Source organism: Cyprinus carpio, chromosome B3 (assembly GCF_018340385.1).
Source record: "Cyprinus carpio isolate SPL01 chromosome B3, ASM1834038v1, whole genome shotgun sequence".
NCBI classification, from domain to species: domain Eukaryota; kingdom Metazoa; phylum Chordata; class Actinopteri; order Cypriniformes; family Cyprinidae; genus Cyprinus; species Cyprinus carpio.
The window spans coordinates 36,047,439-36,068,162 of NC_056599.1; the positions used below are offsets into that span (position 1 = coordinate 36,047,439).

At 36.4% G+C, this 20,724-nt stretch overlaps 2 protein-coding genes across 2 annotated transcripts in view; one reads left to right on the plus strand and one right to left on the minus strand.

Annotated features, from left to right (window-relative positions):
* LOC109094670 (NACHT, LRR and PYD domains-containing protein 3-like) overlaps positions 1-20,724 on the plus strand; it is a 392,152-nt gene that overhangs the window by 213,575 nt on the left and 157,853 nt on the right. The window lies entirely within an intron of this gene.
* On the minus strand, positions 17,565-20,090 carry LOC109089882 (5-hydroxytryptamine receptor 3A). The gene is made up of 3 exons (XM_042721344.1): positions 19,564-20,090; positions 17,990-18,121; positions 17,565-17,898 (listed from the first exon to the last, which is right to left on the minus strand). The coding sequence occupies exons 1-3, from the start codon at positions 19,739-19,741 to the stop codon at positions 17,726-17,728; spliced, it is 483 nt and encodes a 160-aa protein (XP_042577278.1). The 5' UTR covers positions 19,742-20,090; the 3' UTR covers positions 17,565-17,725.

A 20,724-nucleotide genomic window follows, 5' to 3' on the forward strand; every position in this document is an offset into this window, starting at 1 on the left:
TATGTCTTAATCCCCGCCCTCTCCAATTAAATTACACTTCAAATATTTTTTTTACAAAGATGTTTTTGTTTATTTGCCATTTTATGTAGTTTTATCACGCTGATGTAAGTTCAAGTGTTCGTTTTTTAAATAAGTTTGGTTTAGTTATTAAATATATATATATATATATATATATATATATATATATATATATATATATATATATATATATATATATATATATATTACAAATAATGAAGAAAAAGGGGGTGTTTAATACATTTCAAACTGAAAAACAAAATCGAGACTTACTTGTCATTAAAGATAGGAAAAGAGTTACAGACAGATAACGTTTTTACTCAGACAATAGATAACTTTTTTGTTCTCAGACAACTGGATCAATTCAAATTATTTTATGACAACGAAAGAGAGAGGTCTGGACTCTGGAGTTTGAATATTTGCATCTGTGGATGTGGAGTTTTGCAAGAAGCAAAATCAGATTCACTACATAAAGCTGTTTTCTTTTAGATTGTTCCCTACCCTCTCAAAGACCTCTTTTGTAGCCACTAGTTAAATCTTTTCTGTTTTTTTTATCAATGAAGGGGTTGGTAAATAAGAGTACATCTTACTTTCTGATCCTTAACAATTAAAACACCTGGATAACAATTGTTTTCTTTCACTGGAATATTATGGACAAAAGATTCATTACAGTCTTTAATGGCAAAAAGTTCACACTTTTGAATATTTAAAGGGGTCATATGATGCGATTCCATATTTTCCTTTCTCTTTGGAGTATTACAAGCTCTAGGTGAATAACGAAGATCTGTAAAGTTGCAAAGACTAAAGTCTCAAATCCAAAGAGATATTCTTTATAAAAGTTGAGACTCGTCCACGCCCCCGTAAAACAGCTCGTTCTCACACGCCCCCACGTCTACGTCAGTATGTGGGAAGACTTGCATAACACCGCCCAAATGTTCACACAAAGAAAGAAGGCATTAATCTCTCTGTTGCCACAGCTGCTATGTTGTGGAGTCACTGTGTGTTTCATTGAAGTGAAACTTTGTTTGGCCTTCCAAAAAAGGACACAACTAGAAATCATTGGTTAAGTTGTATTTCAACACTGTTCCAGAACAGTTCAACCCAAATATTCAGATGTGTGCTGCGCATTTTATTGAGGATGAGGACTGTTCCCTGAACCAGTAGCCTACAATGCGTCTGCTGCACAACAGCTGTTTCTATAAAGTGGGGCAGTTCAAACTTTGCAAGGACAGTCTGGCATTTCTGACTCACAGCCTGTAAGTACGTTTTTTATTTTTAAATAATTTGCGTAATGATGATTCAAACGCGAGTTTTGAGCAGTGTAGAGTAGGCTTGTTGTTTCTCAGATCACAAATGCAGACATGGTTTTATGTTTATGCAGCGCGATACGCAACACAACAAAGCGGCAACCTCCAGCTCCCTCTCTTGAAACCAACATGGAATTGACTAAAACTGCAATTCATAGACTGGCCGCTGGAGGCTGGCTCCAAAAGGGAGACAATCCCATAGACTCCCCATGTTAAAATACTCAACTTTACAGCAGAAAAAACATGTTTACAGCCTGGTACAAAAATTATTTTGGTCTATATAGCTAATTTTGCCCTTTGTGACAACTGTGAGGGGGTGAATTTTTTTAATAAAAATGTATCCGTTTAAATTATATTTAGCCTTAAAGTTCTACATAATTAAGGGATTGGCCACTTGAGTGACAGGTGGATTGCCGCTGCTAACACTGCCGTCGCTCTATGTGGGCATGGCTTCAGTAACCAGCTCATGCCTTTTTGCCCATTTTCGATTATCTCAGAGTGACGCACGGTAACGCCTGCCAAGATGGCGACGGATGCCTCCGCCCACTTTTTGCTTCAAAAACATTCTTCAGGAATCTACGGGTGACGTTACGGACACTACGTCCATGTTTTATACAGTCTATGAATAATCAGTAATTATGTCCCCACTGGATGCAACAAATGCCTCATTTGTAATGGAGTTTATTTGTTTTGCCTCGTCCAACTTTAGAGATGTCAGGGTCGCGAACAAATCCTTCTATTTAACTGGTTCTTCATAGTGAACCGGTCAAACCAGTTCACCAAATCGAACTGAATCGTTTGAAACGATTATCCCAATATCCCAAGTTATTCAGTTAATCCTAGCAGTACATTGACTGAACTGCTAAAAGAGAACCGATGATGGGATGTGCACGAGCAGACCAGCTGGACTGAATCTCGTGCTGCTGGCCTGGGAGATGGCATAAGGTGCGTTTGACTTGAAGCACGGCTACAGATGGCGGTCAACGAGAGTAGCCGCTTGCAGTCGGGGGCAGAGTTGAAAACAGACACATCTAGCCGGACACTTTCTGTTCCCGTTAGTGACACTCACGTGGTGTTTGCATACTTTATCACAGATGACGTGAATTAACTGCAATAATTGTCAAATACACAATGTTTTCAAATACACACCATGTTTTTAGAATAAACGTGGCCTAGAGAGTCTAGCAACAAAAACAGGAATTTTTATATACTGCTTAACATATTTTTAAGAATGAGAATAAAGTTCAACATAATCATATACTATTTAAATACTAATAAAGTGGGGGTATATGTACTTTTATCAGTGTTGTATGATAAACGTGACTCAGTACAACAGTGCGACTACAGTAAAAAAGCTTTTATCGTTCTAAAAACACAGATTTGTGGCCATTATTGAAAATGAAAAGGTACGAATAAACCCCAAAACACACGTGATCATTGTCATGTGGTGAATCTGGCCAATCGTGAAACAGCTGTGTAGTCATCAGCGCTCCTGCAGTCGCTCTGGAGAAACTGCTGTGGCTGATAACACTCTCGTGGTACTTCGATGCCACATGTGAGAGTCATGTGGCGTCGGCGCCGTCTCAAGTCGGACAAAATTTCTAACCGGCATGCACTGCTTCAAGTCAGATTGCGATCGGTTTGTGCAGCGCCGCATGAAGTCAAATGCACCAATAGTATGTTAAGGGGAGTAACATTTCCGTCACACGCTTGAGGCATTCGGCCAATCACAACTCACTGGATATCTGGCCAATCACAGCACACCTCGCTTTTCAGAGCGATGAGGTTTGTAAAAATCGGCGCGTTTCAGAAGGCGGGGCATAGAGGAGAAACTATAATATACATTATATGGAAAATAATGTGTTTTTTGAACCTTACACCCCATAAACACATTGTAGTACACCAAATACACAAAATAATGTTCTTTTTAGCAGCATCATATGACCCCTTTAAGTATAAACCCGTAGCTTTAGAAAATGAATCGATAATATTTATAGTTTAAGGATGAAAGAACCTCAGATAATTTGATCTCCCGAGAAAAAGACAATACAAACAAACACGGGCATCTTCAAGACACCCCACAAAGTGGAGGCGCAGGAGACCTCCTTCCCTTCTGTCCATTTGTTTCATTTTAAATCCCTTCACCCATCCTTCCTTCTACTCAGTCTGCTCAAAATGATTACATGAAAATGTCAATGCAAGTAAACTAACAGTCATGTTTGGTCTCATTTGAATTGTCTCAGGGCAACTGGTACAATGCTCTTAATCTTACAAAAGTAGACTTAAAGATAATACAGATCCTAAGAGTCAAGAGATATTTTGCTTACTGTAATGGGAGTGCCCTCTTTCAGGGTCTTCCATGTAAATTACCTGAGTTAATGCAAATTCCAGTTGTTAGTTCCTGTCTCCATCTTTGGGGATGTTTGTCTTGGTCTGAAGTACTTAATCATAGCTGGTGAGGCATAGTAACAGGGACCCTCCCAGATATGTAATTAAACTGTGGTGCTATTGTTATCTTAAGTTAACAATTTTCTTCCAATTATCTAATTTTGTTTGTATTTTCTGCAACAAAGGTACCATATTCAAATTCAGTATATTCTCTAAATTAGGGTTTAGGTGGATACCTAAATATCTAATCCCTTTATGCATCCATTTAAACTTAAATGCACTGACTGAGGAAGAAAAACACACTGCTGATACTGGCATAGCCTTTGACTTATGGCAGTTGATTTTAATCCTGAAAAAAATTTGATCCTGAAAATTTAGAATAAGATTCAATCATATTAAGGAGTACTGGTAGGGTCCTTAACTACTAGCAATATGTCATCGGCATATAACAGTAATTTATGTTCTCTTTCCCCTGCAAATACACCTTTAATTCTTGGTTCCTCTCTAATCATTGAAGCAAGCGGTTCCAAAACTAATGTAAAAAGTAGTAGGAAGGCAGCCTTGGTGGGTAGACCTGGATAGATTAAAAAAGGATGACGTTATTCCAATAGTTATTACAGCTGCTTTAGGATTGGAGTAAAGAATTTTAACCCACTTCACAAAACCTGAACCAAAGCCATATTTTTCTAAGGCCTCAAAAAGAAACCCACACTCCACCCTATCAAAGGCCTTTTCCACATCAAGCGATATTGCAGCAATGGGATCTAGATTAGAATGATTCATTCACATGAGATGTAATAGTCTTCTCATATTGTCAGACGAAGATCTATTTTTAATAAAGCCCACCTGATCTCTGTGTATAATTTTAGGTAAACTACTTTCTAATCGTGAGGCTTATAATTTTGTTTACAATCTACATTTAATAAACTTATGGGACAGTAATTAGCAGGATCCATTGCATCTCTATCCGGTTTTGATATGAGTGATATTAAGGCTTCATTAAAACTGTCAGGCAACATATCATTCTCAAGTACCTCTGCATATACCTCAGTTAATATTGGGGTCAACTCATCGACAAACTTCTTATAATATTCTACTGGGAATCTGTCAGAGCCTGGTGATTTTCCAGCTTTCAAAGACATTATAACAGTTCTGACCTCCTCTTGTGTTATAGGTCCATTTATTGAGGCTCGTTCAATCAGCAATAGCGTCAATTAAAGAGTTGGAGATCAGAAAATAATCAATTCTTGTTGTCCTGGTCTCCGCTGTCTTTCAGGGCTGTAGAGGTCCTTTCTAGGTGCTGATCCACCATATGGTCTGGATACGTACTGGATCTGGGTGACTGTAGTGACCCTCTGACTTGGATACAGACTGGATCTGGTGGCTATGGTGACCTCGGAATAAGACAGAAACAGACTAATATTAGCGTAGATGCCATTATTCTAATGATGTAGCAAGTACATTGGGTGTTATGGGAAGTACATTAGCAGCTCTATCTCTGGGGATTGATCTGATGTTGTTTTGACTTCTATCCAGGATGCCATCGATAGTTTGATTAAAGTCACCTCCAAGTGTAACATGTCCTTCGAGGTTGGCAAATTTTTTGTTTACCTCATGAAAGAATTCAGGCTCCTCCTTATTTGGTGCATATACATTACAAACCACTACTTTAACACAGTTGAGCTTTGCTTCTATGCAGAGTATACAACCTTACTTGTCTTTGTGTTGATTCATCAATACAAAAATGTATTTTCTTCCTCACTAGTATGGCTACTCCACTCCTCTTGCTTGACACAGAATTTTGAAACACATGTCCGACCCAGTCACGTCTAAGTTTCAAAGCTTTCTTTTCATTTTTAAAATATGATTCTTGAAAAAAGGCAACGTCAGTTTTCCTGATCTTATGATATGTATTTTTTTCCTTTTAACAAGTGACCCACAGCCATTTATATTCCAAGATATGATATTTATACATTGTCTATCCATCACACACTGTGTAAAACTGTGCACTTGTTGTGCTCCGATGCAACTTGTTTGTTAAGTTCCAAAAATAAATAACAAATAAACCTTTAACATACAAACTGGTTTTATACCCACAGTCATTTCTGATAGAAAACCAATTATTTAACTTCCAACATTTTTGTGAACAATTAAACCTTGAAAAACATACAGAAAACAAAACAAATAAGGGAGAAAAAAACTAAACTCAAAACACTGCCCTTAAGGGACAGTGAGCCCACTTCTGGGTCACACATTTGGTCCATGATGCTCGCTGACAGAGCGCACTCACTGACTTGGGAAGACAGACCCCAAAGCTTTTCCCGACCCACCATTTCAGCAACGTATCATAATACTTCGACTTACATATTTCCAGTCCACAATTTACTTGTCACCTCCTTGTAGTTGGATGTGCTCCTTTATATATCTTTCTGCTTCCATGTGGTCAGTAAAACACTGCTTTTTTCCCTTCCACGTAAACTTCAATGTGGCTGGATGAACCATGGTATGTCGAACTTCATGGTCCCAGAGTAACTCTCGCTGCGGATAATTTTTTTCCTCATCATTGCTCTCTCTCTCTCGACATATTCTCGAAGATGGAAAGCCTGCATTCCTCCCATTCAAATCCCCTGCTCTTTTTTGATGCTGCCAGGACTTTCTCCCTTGCGGTATAGTGTAGAAATTTCACCAGCATGACCTGGGGACGCTGATCATCATTAGGCTTTGGCCCGAAGCTCCGATGACTCTGCTCAGTCTCAAACTCTGACCCCGTCAACCCGAGCCCCTCTGACAGGATCTTTTGGACATACTCGTTCATTTTGCAGCATGCTTCTTTCCCCTCTTTAAGGCTGATTTTTTTTTATGTTATTCTGCCTGCTGCGATTTTTTAAATCCTCAGCTTTATTCCATTCGTCAAACAAGTTTTGCCATCCTCTCAGTATCACCAGTCAGGTGATTCGTTGAATCTTCCACGTGCGAGATGCGATTCTCGGCCTCGCACGATCCCACAGATGTTTGATTGGATTGAGATCGTGCTCATTGTTTTTCTCCTCAAACCATTCCTGAACCATTTTTTGCTTTGTGGCTGGGCGCATTATCTTGTTGATAGAGGCTACAGCCACCAGGGAATACTATTTCCATGAAAGGGTGTACATGGTCTGCAACAATGTTTAGGTAGGTGTTATGTGAAAAATTAACATCCACATGGATGGCAGGACCCAAGGTTTCCCAGCAGAATATTGCCCAAAACATCACAATAGCTATGTGTCCATCCAAAGATGCAAATTTATCTTATGCGCAAAACTGGAATAGCGCATAAAACATTTGCGAATAAACCACAGTTTCCATTCAACATGTTAAAGAGGACAAAATCGTCACTTCCTGATAAACTGGCACAAAATATCTCTAAGAAAACTAGGAGAAGCCACTGAATATAATAATTTTCATATGTAATAAATTACTTGCACTTCAGAGAGAGCAGACGTAACACACACAAAAAAAAATGGAGTCATTGGTGGCATTAGAGGTGGATGCCTGCTGTTTGGGAATGCAGTCATGTAAGACAGTAATTATACAGAAATACTTTGATGACAGACTTTGCTCAGGCATTTCAGAATGACTAAAACAACATATAGACGATGTGAATGAGATCTGTCTGCTGGTAAGTCAAGTTATCCCATCTCATAGCGCAAAGTCACATGACTTTTTCAATGCGCATGGTGGAATTTATTTGGTTAATGTGTTTCCATCGTAGTTTATGTGCATTTTTTCTTATCGGATAAAAAGTTTATCCTACTCAAAGTTGCACATAAGTTTTTTATGCACATTTTAAGAATTTATGCACATCTTGGCGGTTCCATCCAGCTTTTTTTTTATGTGATAATCCAAAATGCACATAAAAATAGGTGGATGGAAACATAGCTACTGCCTTCACCGGCTTGCCTTCTTCCCATAGTGCATCCTGGTCAGTAAACAAGGCTGTACGTTAACATTTTTTGCACATAGGACTGGTGCTACAGAAGCTGAAAGTTTTGTAGCATATGCCAAACAGTTGTAGCACAAGTTAGGCATGAGCGATATGGCAAAAATATTTTTATTCAGGAATATCACAATTCATGATTTTATCTCGATTCTTTGTCATGTTGGTTTTACATTTTGTAATTTGCCTGAGCAGTACAGCCAAACTAATTTCCCTATTGTTTAAAAAAAAAAAACACTTTCAAGTTAACAAAATATAAAATAAAAAAAAATGGCATACATTTAGGCCAAAGTGGGTGAAAATAAAAATCTGTCATTATTGTATCTTTTTTTTTATTAGAAAATAAGAAAAAAAGATATACATTACAAATACACATAATTTACAAATAAAACAAACTTTATGTTTCAAGTACGGTATTTAACATTCAAGAAATTTAATGAAAAAATATTAAAATAAAACACTATGTACACTATATACATCTGTATTAAAGTTCATCAGTCATGAGCAGTGAGTGATATTTTTGTTGTTTTATTAACATTATAATAATAGTTCACCCAAAAGGGAAAATTCTGTCATCCGTCTGTTAATTCTGTCATAGTGTTTTATTTTTATACCATCATTTACTCTCAGTTTGTTTTAAACCTGAATCAGTTTCTTTCTTCTATTAAACATTATGTTGAACACTCTGTTGAAGTTATTTTGAAGAATGTGGGTAACCAAGCAGTTAATGGTGCCCAGTGACTTCCATGGTATTTTTCCTACTATCAAAATCAGTGGGGACCAGTTTGGTTACCCACATTCTTCAAAATATTATTTTGTTCAGCACAAGAAAAAAAAAAAAAAAAAAAAAAAAATGGGTTGCTGCAAGTGCAGTTGCTCTGAATTTTATTTTTTTTTACTAGCTTAGGCTAGTAATCAGGGCTGTTTGACAGGTTTGTGCTTGCGCTTCAGGTAGGCGCTCAGAAAAAGCGCACGTAAGAACAACACGTGAATTATGTTCAACGGGCAGATGCAAATAATGCACTTTTGTGATTTTGAATAAGTGCAGTGTCCAGTGAGCGTAAATCTACTGCAGAATTTGATGTTAATGTATGTGGCACTGTACAGTATATTAAAACGGAGGAGCCAGAACTGCAGCTGATAGAATGTGCGCTGTAGCACGATACTACGATGTTTCTTCAAAAGCAGACATTTTAACATGTTTGCTGGGGATCTCAACAGAGGATGATTAAACAACTCAACAAACAGCATTACCAACTTCATGCATTACTAACCGGATTGACCTTATTTCTGTCAAATTTCTACAGAAGCTCTTACTGAGAATTAACAGAGGTTTAGATGATGATGTTTTATTGAAAATAATCGTTTTGTTTGAAGTTGTCATAGCGAATTGTGTTTGCTTTAGTTTGTCTCTTGACATGTAATGTTTTTTTTTTCTCTGGCTGCTGTTTTTATATGACATTTGCTATTGCAGAAAAGCCCAGTGAAAATGAGGTCAGGTGATCCTGACTAGTTTTTGTTGACAATGTCATCATCATGTGGTGGTCTGGTCTAATCCACAGTCTGATCTTTAATTGTTAAAGTGATGTGTTATAAGTTTCACATAATAGATTACAGTAATATTATAGTAATATTACAGCATGATATTCAGTGCTACTGAGACAACAACAACATTCTGAAGCATTTAAAAACACATACCTTCTCTGAGTTGTTGCATCATTCAGACTCAGAGACTTCAAGAATCAGCATATGAATCTCAACAATACTGATGTTAGCTGTGTCCCAAGGTGAAGTTCACGCACTTTGGAGTGTGCATTTGAAGTGCGATTACATCACAGCATCAGGACATATGCTGTCCCAATTCAGAATGCACCCTCCGCAGACCACATTCCAAGTCAGATTGCATCACCGCAGCATGACGAAGGCACTGATCTCTCTGCTTTAAAAAATCACATGCATTGTTACAGAGAGATCTAACACAGGAAGTCAAGGGTCAAGAGCCCAACTAAATTAAACACTGATCTATATGATGGTGACTTCATTTTAACCAACAAAACATCAACATGTGATCCTCTGTAATTCTCAATAACAGCAGGTGTTCTTCACCCATGCACAATCTTCATTTAATTAGTCACTTAATTATCTCATTAACTTTAACTCTTTGAAGACTTGGGATTTGACTTGAGACTTGCTTGTGACTTGAAAGGAATGACTTGGTACCTCCTCTGATGAAATCAGCTGCTTTCGAAGATTTTTAAAAAATCAAAATATGAATTAATCAATTATAATCAAGGTGAATCTAGCCATTTATATATCCAGCTATTCTTCCATTATAATCATATAAGCCTGTGTGTAGAAAGAAAAAAGCCTGCATAGCTGAAATGTACAGACCCTCAGATGAGAAACATCTGGAAAAATACAAGTGGGCCTTGTTCTTTACCATATAGAGTATAGAAGATGCCTTACCCTGTATAAACAGAAAAACTACATAAAAGGAAAAGCCAAATAACATTTGAGAGATCTTTCTCTGCAGATAATCTCTCTGCTTTATTCTCTTTGAAATAAATTCTATCTTCTGGAAACAAAACCCCAAGACTGAGTGTGATTCTTCAGATCAGCAGCAGACGACCCTCCATATTGGTGACCACGAAGAGACTGGAAAGGAGCAGCAGAGTGGACAACCACTTTTGGACTGGCTGACGAGCAACACAACAGTGGCACCATAGAATAAGGTACACATTTTTGCTTATATAATTAGTGTGTGTTGTTTGCCGGTCTGCCCTTGGTGGTAAGGACACTTAAAATCTGCTCTTCCAACTTTATAAATAAATAAATAAATAAAGGGTTTTTTATTCCCGAAGAAATAACTGCATGCACATATTTGGTTTACTGTTAGGAAGGCCATGATAGGTGACCTAAATTGAAACTAGATGGTGTAGGCAGAAATACATTGCATGCAATGGTCTGTGTTTATTGTAAACTGGGCCTAAAAGGGACAGCAATAAACCTGAAGCAGATATAGTATAGAAAGCACATAAAGTCCTACCGATACCGCTTTGAGAAAGAAAAAAGTGTAAGGGAACTCAAAGGGCTGCATGGGTAGGCATAAATCCCTGCTGGGTGCTGATTTTTTACTGAGTTGAGGGAGATTATCAATAAAAGAGCGAGAGCACTGCAGGTCACTCAGGAAGAGTGTATTGTTTTGTTGTATGAGTCTGAGACTGTGTCCTGTCCATGTGCATCTCTGTGTGAGTGATGGTGAATGTTTGAGAAAATAAATAAATTCCGTATTGGGTGGATAAGAACTGCGCACCCCTCCCATCTCTTAAATGTGACTTGCTGTAGATGGACACAGCTCTTGCCACACCCGAGAGGGATGAATTAATGGATGAGCCCTGTGTGAATAAAGGGACAAAGAATGAATTGATGAGCCCTATAAATAAAGGGACAAAGAATGAAAGTATGAGCCCTGTGTGAATAAAGGGACTAGAAGGAGTGAATGTGTTTAGGAAAATAGAATCAATAAAAATTGAATCAAGATCTTTTATAGGCTTTTGAATTTTGGATGTCTGTGTGAAAGAGAAGGAGAAAAATTATCTGAGATCAGTGCAGTAAAAGTGAGATCAAGGCATTAAGTTAAATAAGTACATTAAAAATAATTATAAGTGCGGACAAAATAATAAAGAGAAGTAAAGAAAAATAATTATTTTTAGAAATTTTTACATACTGAGTGATTGTAAAATAGAGTTGAGACTATCAATTCGTACAAAAAGTGTAAATGCATCAGACAGAATAAAAAACTAAATTCAAAGATGCATGTCACAGAATAAAGTCTATAATTAGGAGAAATTGGTTAAAATTGTTAAATTAAGTGGGAATTTTTTTTAATAAATAGTAAGTAGTTTATATAGAATTAAACAAGAAATTGGATTGTGATATTATAGGACAAAGTATGGCAGCCACACCAGTGGAAATATTTGGATTAAAATATCCACTGTGTAAAGAGCTAATAAACAAGATTTCAAACAAATGACAGAAGAGAACAAAAAATATGATGACAAAATGGTCAAAGGAAGGGGCATTTGATGTAAAAACTATAAAACTAAAAGCATCAGTAAGAGAAAAGAAAAAAAGAGAAGCAAAAAGGGAAAGAGATAAAGAATTGATAGCCATATTTAAAAAGGAAGGTGAGAACACATTAAAAAGTATAAAACAGGCCAGGAAAAAACTGAAGGAGGCAGACAAAGAGACAGAAAAAGGGAAAGTTGTTTTTTGAGCCACCCCCCTATTTGCCCTCAGAGGGACAGTTCCCAATCCTCAAGGGAACAGTAGAAGTAACAGGAGAATTGGAAATGGAAGGGCAAGTAGAGTTGGATGAAAAAAAGGAACCAGCTGTAAGAACGAAGAGGCAGCAGAGAAAGAAAGTGAAGGATATTTACAGATGGACTGTTATAGACAGGTACGCTTAGCGTTAGAAAAAATACAAATAAATAAAAAACTAAGAAGATAGAACAAGAATGAGTAAGTGTTAGAAAAAATTAGGAGAAAAGTTAGAGAAAATGTAAGTGAAAAGCAATTGGGAACCAACAGAACATCGCCACATTTATTTAATAGAATTCTTAAGGCTGATTTAGTAGATCTTATAATAGACAGTACACTATTACAATATATGGATGACTTAATTATCTGTTCTTCCTCACTAGAACAATGTCAATGAGACTCAATTAAAGTAATGACAAAATTAGCACAAGGAGGACACAAAGTGTCCAAAAACAAAATACAATGTTGCCAGCCTCAAGCTGAATACTTGGGAAGATTGATTGCATTTGGCACACGAGCTATAGCTCCTGCTCAATTAGAAGGCATAAGTAAAACACTATTGCCTCAGACAGTAGGACAAATAATGACTTTACTAAGAATGACTGGCTTTAGTGCCGACTGGATAGAAGACTATGTAGTAAAGACAGGGCCATTGAGAGAAATCATGAAACAAGCAGGATTACAACATTTAAGCAATCCATTAAAATGGAACACAGATGCATTACTAGCATTTGAAACGATAAAAAAGAACTACAACAGGCCCCTACCCAGGGAACGGCAGAATACAATAAAATGTTACATCTATATGTGGCAAACAGAGCTGATGGTTATGCATCAGCTGTACTGATGCAAGAGACTTGCAGTGGGAAGAAAAAAACAGCCTATAGCTTATTACAGCATAAAGTTAGATAATGTAGCCCAGGGATACCCACCATGTTACCAACCTAGCAGCAGTATATTATGCTTATGCTTATGAAAAAGCATCCACAATAACTATAGGGTAACTATATATACTCATCACAAAATTGTGGAATTATTAGAACAAAGGAAATTTGTCCTGACTCAAGCTCGAATTCTGGCCTATTCCTCACTACTCACATATCCAGATGTTACCATTAAGCGATGCCATATAGTTAATCCAGCTGAATTAATTCCTTCGGCTTTTGAAGGAAAACCCCATGATTGTGTGAATGAGTCATTGGCATTTACTAGATTATGACCAGATCTTGAATCAACACCCATCCCTGAAGCAGAAGTCACTTACTTCATAGATGGTTCTAGCTTTAGAGACCATGTAGGAAATCATACAGTATATTCAGTAGTGAAGAGAGACAAAGAAGAATTTGAACCTGTGGTATCACAACATTGTGCACAGCCTTGTTCTGCTCAATTAGCAGAATTAAAAACTCTTACAGGTGCATGTCAGTTAGCAAAAGGACAAACTGCCAACATTTTCACAGATTCAGCATATGCTCATGGTGTATGTCATCTATTCGGAGCAGTGTGGAAACAAAGAGGTTTCAAAAAAAGTTCATGGTGTTCAACTTCATGGTGTCAGGTTGCAATATAAGCATCTGTAGTACTTATCGAACCTCAACCTCAATTGGATGATATAATTTGAATTCAACAACAAGCAGGCCCCTATGAACAATCAATGTGGCACCAAAGGGGAGCTAAAAAAGACTCACAAGAGATCTGGCATACACATGAAGGAAACATTGTTGCACCTACTTCACTTTTGAATATTCTTATTGCAGATGCGCATGGTTTTGACCATTGCACAAGGGGGAAGTGATAAGGAAAATTAAACAGCAAGGATATTGATCTCCTTATTTATATGGGATGGTGGATGAATTTTTGTCCACATGTGAAGTTTGTGCCAAATACAATGTGAGGATAGGAATAGCAACACCAATAGGCCATGTACCAGTACCAGAAGGGCCCTTTAAGCATTTGGTAATCGACTATGTGGATATGATTAAGCGAGTACAAGGCAAAAGATACATGCTTGTTATCATAGACAGATTTAGAAGATGGGTGGAGGCAGTACCATCAGCAGATCTGGGAGCAGGAACAGTAATTCAATTTCTAACAAGAGAAGTAATTCCTAGATTTGGAATACCATCAGAAATAAGTTCAGATAATGGGTCGGCATATATACAAAAAACTGTGCAACAAGTATTGCAACAATTAAGAATAAAACAGAGACTAGGGTGCATTTACCATCCACAGGCACAAGGGTGCATTGAAAGAGTTAATGGAACTATCAAGGCCAAAATTGACAAAATATGTGAAAGTACTAAACTTAATTGGATTGATGCATTACCTCTTGCATTAATGAGCTATCGCATGCAAACTAACAGGAACACGCACTTAACACTACATGAAATGCTTACGAGTTAACCCATGCCTGTGCCATATTGTAGAGATCCCTACAAAGATTATTTTTTTTAGACCACTCTGGGGATCTTGGTGTCAGTATTCAGATGTCAGCCAAAATATAAAAATTAAAAAACGGAAAGTAGAGATTCCAAAATGGTATAGCATAAATTATAAACAAGAATATGAGTGTTTCCATAAACCAAAAGGAACACAAGATGTGGGCAACTTTAAAGGAAAATGTGCTATTATTTAGTAATCTTGGAAATCTTGGAAATCAGGAATTCCTTTTAGAGCTCCAGAACTTTTAGCACTCGGAACAACTAAATGAAGTAAAATAGCACCTGAAGAATGTGAAAATCAAACTATTGTTTTACCTTCTATAAAAATTTATGAAGACCAGTCATTAATAATAGCAGAGTTCTGTTGGATCTGTGGAGGTGAAACATTATTGCCTTCTTAACCAGTTGGATGGAAAGGTATATGCGTAAGAGTACGATTACTTCAAGAAATGAACATGGCACAATGGGAAACAGAACAAAGCACAAACAAGGAAGACAACAGAATTAAAAGAGGTTTCGAGCCAGACCCCAATGTATATTTAGACTCAGTTGGACAACTGAGAGGAATTCCCAATGAATTAAAGGCAAGAGATGAAGTAAAAGCAGGTTTTAAGTAAATATTTGTTTATATCACACCAAACAAAAATACAGAGTGGATTAATTACATTTATTATAACCAACAAAGATTCATTAATTATACTGATGATGCATTATCCCTATTTGGAGACCAAGTGCACACAACAAGCAGAATGACATGGCAAAACAGACAGGCTCTTAATTGGCTCTTGGCAGACAAGGGAGGAGTTTGTGTTATGTTTGGAGATCAGTGTTGTACTTTTATACCAAATAATACTGCCCCTGGGGGAGCTTTTAGTGAAGTTATGACTAAAATTTAAAAAATTAAGAGCTGAAGTTACAGCAAATGCTAGAAGAGACAAACAAATTTGGGATTGGATTGATTTGAAATTTGGAGCGTGGGGAGCATGGTTTGCTAAACTGGGAATGTTTTTAGGATTTGGCATATTAGTAGGAGGATTATTATTTTGCTGTATATTACCTATATTAAGAACATTAATCATCAACGCTACTGTTAAGCAAATTGAAATGATAAAAGTCCCAAATAATCAACAAATGATCACAGAAAGGAACCTGGATGAATATTATGAAGGATGGCTAAACAAACTAAACTTAAATGAGCAAACTTTGGATTATAGTTCTAGTGACTCTATTGAGGAAGAAGAAGAGATGTAAATATGAACCATACCCTGGGTGTAAGTGCTAGCCTAACTTCTGCCCAAGGGTGGCCCTCTAAGATGCACAAGGTATCTGGGCTGAAGATCAACTATTCTAATCTTGTGATATTCAATGTGTTATGTTTTGAATGTGTTTTTATGTCTTTTATACATAACTGTGACAACCACAGGCAAGTGCTGAATCAATTGCACACTCATGTTTTTAACATTGTTTTCTATTGAAGAAGGGATTAGGGAGACTGGATCTTTTACTCCCTCCTAGTCAAGTATGGAGGGAGATATTTGGTCCTGCTGCTCCCTCCAGAGTGGGATTACATAATCTAGTCATTGGTGATAAAACAATGTGACTTATTTAGTAAAGAAAAAAAAAGAAAAAAGTCTGCATAGCTGAAATGTACAGAGCCTCAGATGAAAAACATCTGGAAAAATACATGTTCTTAACCATAACAAGTCTTGGGGGCCCCTTCTCTCTTGGGAGGAATCGAATTGTATGCATAAGGAAAACTCTATGAAATGTATAGAGTTACCCTGTATAAACAGAAAAACTATATAAAAGGAAGTTGTGATTCTTCAGATCAGCGGCAGACGACCCTTCATTGGGTTCTTCACTGAGTTCATGGGTGGAATAAACATATGGCAGGACTTTTACTTTCTGACTCCTGGACTACCCACCTCTGGTAGTAACTACTAATACCACATTGGGAAAAACTACTAGTCATATTTAAAACCACAGCCACGACCAAACAGTCTGTTGAGTGGTGACAATAAATGGGTTAGTCTCATAAAACAAGTGCATCTTCATTTCGTCTCTAATCGGACAGTCTTTGGTGGGTCAGTACCCTGAGCCGGTAAATAGTTCTATATGGTGAAGATCTACTAAAGGCAAACAATTTTTTCACACCATGCAAAGAGTGCTCCCTTTAAATTTACTAAAAACTGTTACTCATTCATCACGATTTCACAAAGTTCCAAAAAAAAAAAAAAAAAAAAACCCTATGAAACTTTTTTTAAATGTCTTAGTTAGAAAGAAGTTACAAGGATTATAGAACTCAGCACTTGACAAAAAACGGTGACTGGAGCGGTGAGTGCGTGGATTCCAACCTAAACACCTCTGATTGGCCATTGCGTTTTAGAAATCAAAATGTCTGTGATTGGCTACATTGCTCACCTCTGCGAAAATGCATTGTATAACCATTTGACACTTTCCAAAGCAGAAGGGCAGATACAATGGATTGTTTGCCAAATCTATTTCGTTATACTATTATTACGAAGAAAACAGATCCTAGACCAGGGGCTATAGGCATCTTTTCCATCTAATCAATCAGAAGCAACAGCAGACAGTTGTATGCGTAAGACTATTATACACGTTAATCTCAAGTCCGACCATCTCCCTTTGTCTGAAGGGGGGTGGGGGGGTGGGGCACAGGGAGTTCTGTTGGGGGGGGGAGTGTTGGTGCGCCGGGCCTGTATACACATACATATATTTATTTATGTATATATGTATGTAAAAGCACAGTGTATTTGACAGTGTTTACTGTTGAAATATAATTAGGACATGTCAGACCACTAACCATGCTATTTTGTAACACTTTATTTCAAGGTGTCTTTGTTACATTACATTTACTTACTATTATAATAGAATTAAATTATGCAAAATTACGTGCAAGTAACCCTAAGCCAAACCCTAATTCTAACCCTAACCATACAGTAAGTATTATGAATATTTTCCATATTTCAAAAATACAGGGATGTCTGAAAAAAATAAACAGCAACACTACTGTAAAATTATATTTTTTTTTCAGTAAAGACATTTAAATTCACAATCTATTTTTGTACTTTTTAAAAATATTTTCTTCATTTCAGAAATACAAGAAAATCTGTAAAGATAAGTGGTAAAACTACTGTTATTGCTTCTGTTACAAAGATCATTTTTGTTTTTTACAGTGACAATAATGTCTAAATAATAGTTGTTTATTAATAATAAATAATGTGTTTATTGTGTGCCCTCTCATGTATAAAACATCACTTTGGAAACCAAATCCTCTCAAGAACAGACAGAAACACAATAATGGTGATTATGTAAAGAACCAAGAAAGTCACATCTATGATTCTTGCCACTCTGGTCCAGCACAGTGATCTCTGCATCCCATTCTGATATCTAATTGAGTCTGGAGGGCTCTGCAGGTCTTCTACATCTATGAGAGAAATTACAAAACATTGTTGCTCTGGATAAACACTATATTTAGTATGTGATCAGGAAAATGTTCCTTATAATCTGACACTTACCATTTTGTCCAGTAATAGCAGCTGTTGTGTCCACTGATCTCTTCTCTGCTCCTTTAGCCTTCAAAAGATTCACAAGGATGGTCTCCAGAATGCTGATGCCAATGAGACTGAAAATCACACTGCAGTAAATCCCTTTGAAAACAGCAAATTATGACAAACTGGTTTATGATAAGTGAAGATGGTAAAGCTGTTTGTGCAGTTGTTTAATCAACAGTTTTGGAAATAGTGACCTTATGGTTCAAAACCTTGTTAATTTCAGCTCTACATGGTCTCTGATTGAAAGAAGTCAAAATGTAAAGGAAAGGAAAGGATGTCACATGGAAATGATTTATTGGCATAGGGTCCTGCTGTACATAAAGATTGATTTGTTAATTCTTCCAATGTTGATTTAATGTGATTTAATTTAAGTTGGAAAAAAAAAGTTTGGTTTTATGTCATATATCAAAGATATTTTATGTAAGATGTCAAAGATATAATTTTTATATCTTGACTGATTTTTTTCTCACTAAAATAACATTATTTCAGGGTGCAAACCTGATTCAATGTCAACTTTCAGTGTTATTTCAATGATGGTCTGCTAACCTAAAGCATTAAAACTGGACAGAGATAATTATGTATAGTTAACATGATTGAATTATGTTGAGATAACATAATTCTGATATTCTATATAGTTGTAAACACATTTGTAAAAGTAGTATTCTAGTAGTAGTTGAAACAAGGGCCTGTTTGTTTGAGCATTCTGACCAGCCAGACACAGCAAAACTGACCAATGGCTCCAATTTGAGGCAGGACTGTGGACAATGGCAGTTATGTGGGGAGTGTTTTGCAGACCCGTTTGAATTTATTTATTTATTTATTTTATTTATTAATTTTATTATTATTATTTTTAAAATTCTGTTATTTCAAGCTAAAGGGCACGACTGTATTCAGAAGTGAGGAAGACAAAGTGCTCAGTCTAAAACTTGAAAAACATTGACAAATTGGTCCATTTTTCTCATATGTGTCTGTCTTAATTAAGGTTTTTTTTTTTGTAGCATACTTGTATCGTCTTAAACTAGGGATGTCAGTTTTATTATATACGTATTCTTTATCCAAATCAGAGCCAATGCTGTGTGAACCTAAAACTCAATTTAAAGTAGATCCAATATTACATAGACTTTAAACTACATTGTACATTTGATTTTGCATTTTACATTAATGCCACTTAGGTGATTGCTGGGACAAGTCATGTAGTAGGGTAAGACAGTATTTTTAATATAAAAGCAAATGCAAAATTTTACATTAAGCTTTTCATATGTATGACCACATGTTCAACTAAGCAACACAAAGTTTTACTTAAGTGCAGTAAAAAAGTCAACAATTTTCACATTAATAATTCATTCAGCTTATTGTTATTCATTAATCTAAATCCTTCAGGTTACATAAATTCTCTCTTATTAGCTAATATAAATCTCTCTCTTTCTCTCTCTCAAGTGAATATATTCTCTGTACTCTAGGTTTAATGCATTATTGTCAAAATTTTGATTGCATTTTTAAACAATTATGCCTCAATTATCATGTCATGTTAGACTTACCAATCAGTGGGATTTTATCAGCTGTAGAGGGCAGCGTGTCATTAAGAATCAGCAGCAACACAGAAACGGACAGTAGTAAAGTCACTTTAAAGCTCAGCTTTTCTGTTCCACTTGCGTCTATGAAGAAGGACATCACATCCAGCACAAGGAATACAAACACTGGTAGGATAATGTTCATGACATACAGTAGAGGTCTCCTCTTGATGGTGATCTGCCATGTACAAAAAGAAAAGTCTAAACAATACAGCGATGAAACCTAACCATTGAGAGGGAGATGTTGTTAAGAGGTTTGTGTGTAGAGTGTTAAAAAATGAATGGAATTAATAAAAAAACAATTAATTATAATACAGTCAGAGCCCAGCTAGACCTTTCATAACCACAGTGTGTGCAAAATATGTGCCAAAACTTACAAATATTTATGGTCATAATGCATGTTCCTGTCAAATTAACAATGAAGATGCAATTGGTATGTAATTTCCTGAAAATCTCTAGGCTGCCATTTGTCAAGGGGATGTATGAATGTAATATAAATAGATCCTTGACCCCTCGATTTTGACAGAGTTAGCGAGTCTACTCATATGTACCTTTCAGTTAGCCTCAAACCAGAGAGCAGACCATCACTGAATCAACACTAAATCAATGTTAAAACTTGACATTGATTTTCAATTAAATAACTTATTTTACATTGAATCAACATTGAAACAATATTAAATCAATCTTGCTTTATGTACAACAGGATTATATGCCAGTAAAATCCATTTAGACTTCTTTTAGAGCTGAAATTAATGTGGTTTTGAACCAAAAAGTCACTAACTCAAAAACTGTTGACTGAACAGCTCCATAAACAGCATTAGCATATTCACTTATCATTAACCAGTTTGACTTTATCATTGTTGTACATCTACAGAAGGTCTTATTGAGAATTATTGTCATCGCTACAATGATCAGTGTTTTATTGTAATCAGTGGTGATCAGTTCTTTAGTTGGGTTCTTGACTCTTGACTTTTCTCTGGCTGCTGTAACTATGTTTTTGTAAGGCACATTTGTTATGGCAAAAAAGGCTATGTGTTATTGATAACATAATCATAATGTAGTGGCCTGATTTACTGATCTCATCCAGTGTTTAATCTTTTATCTTTTATGATAAAATGTTATATTTAT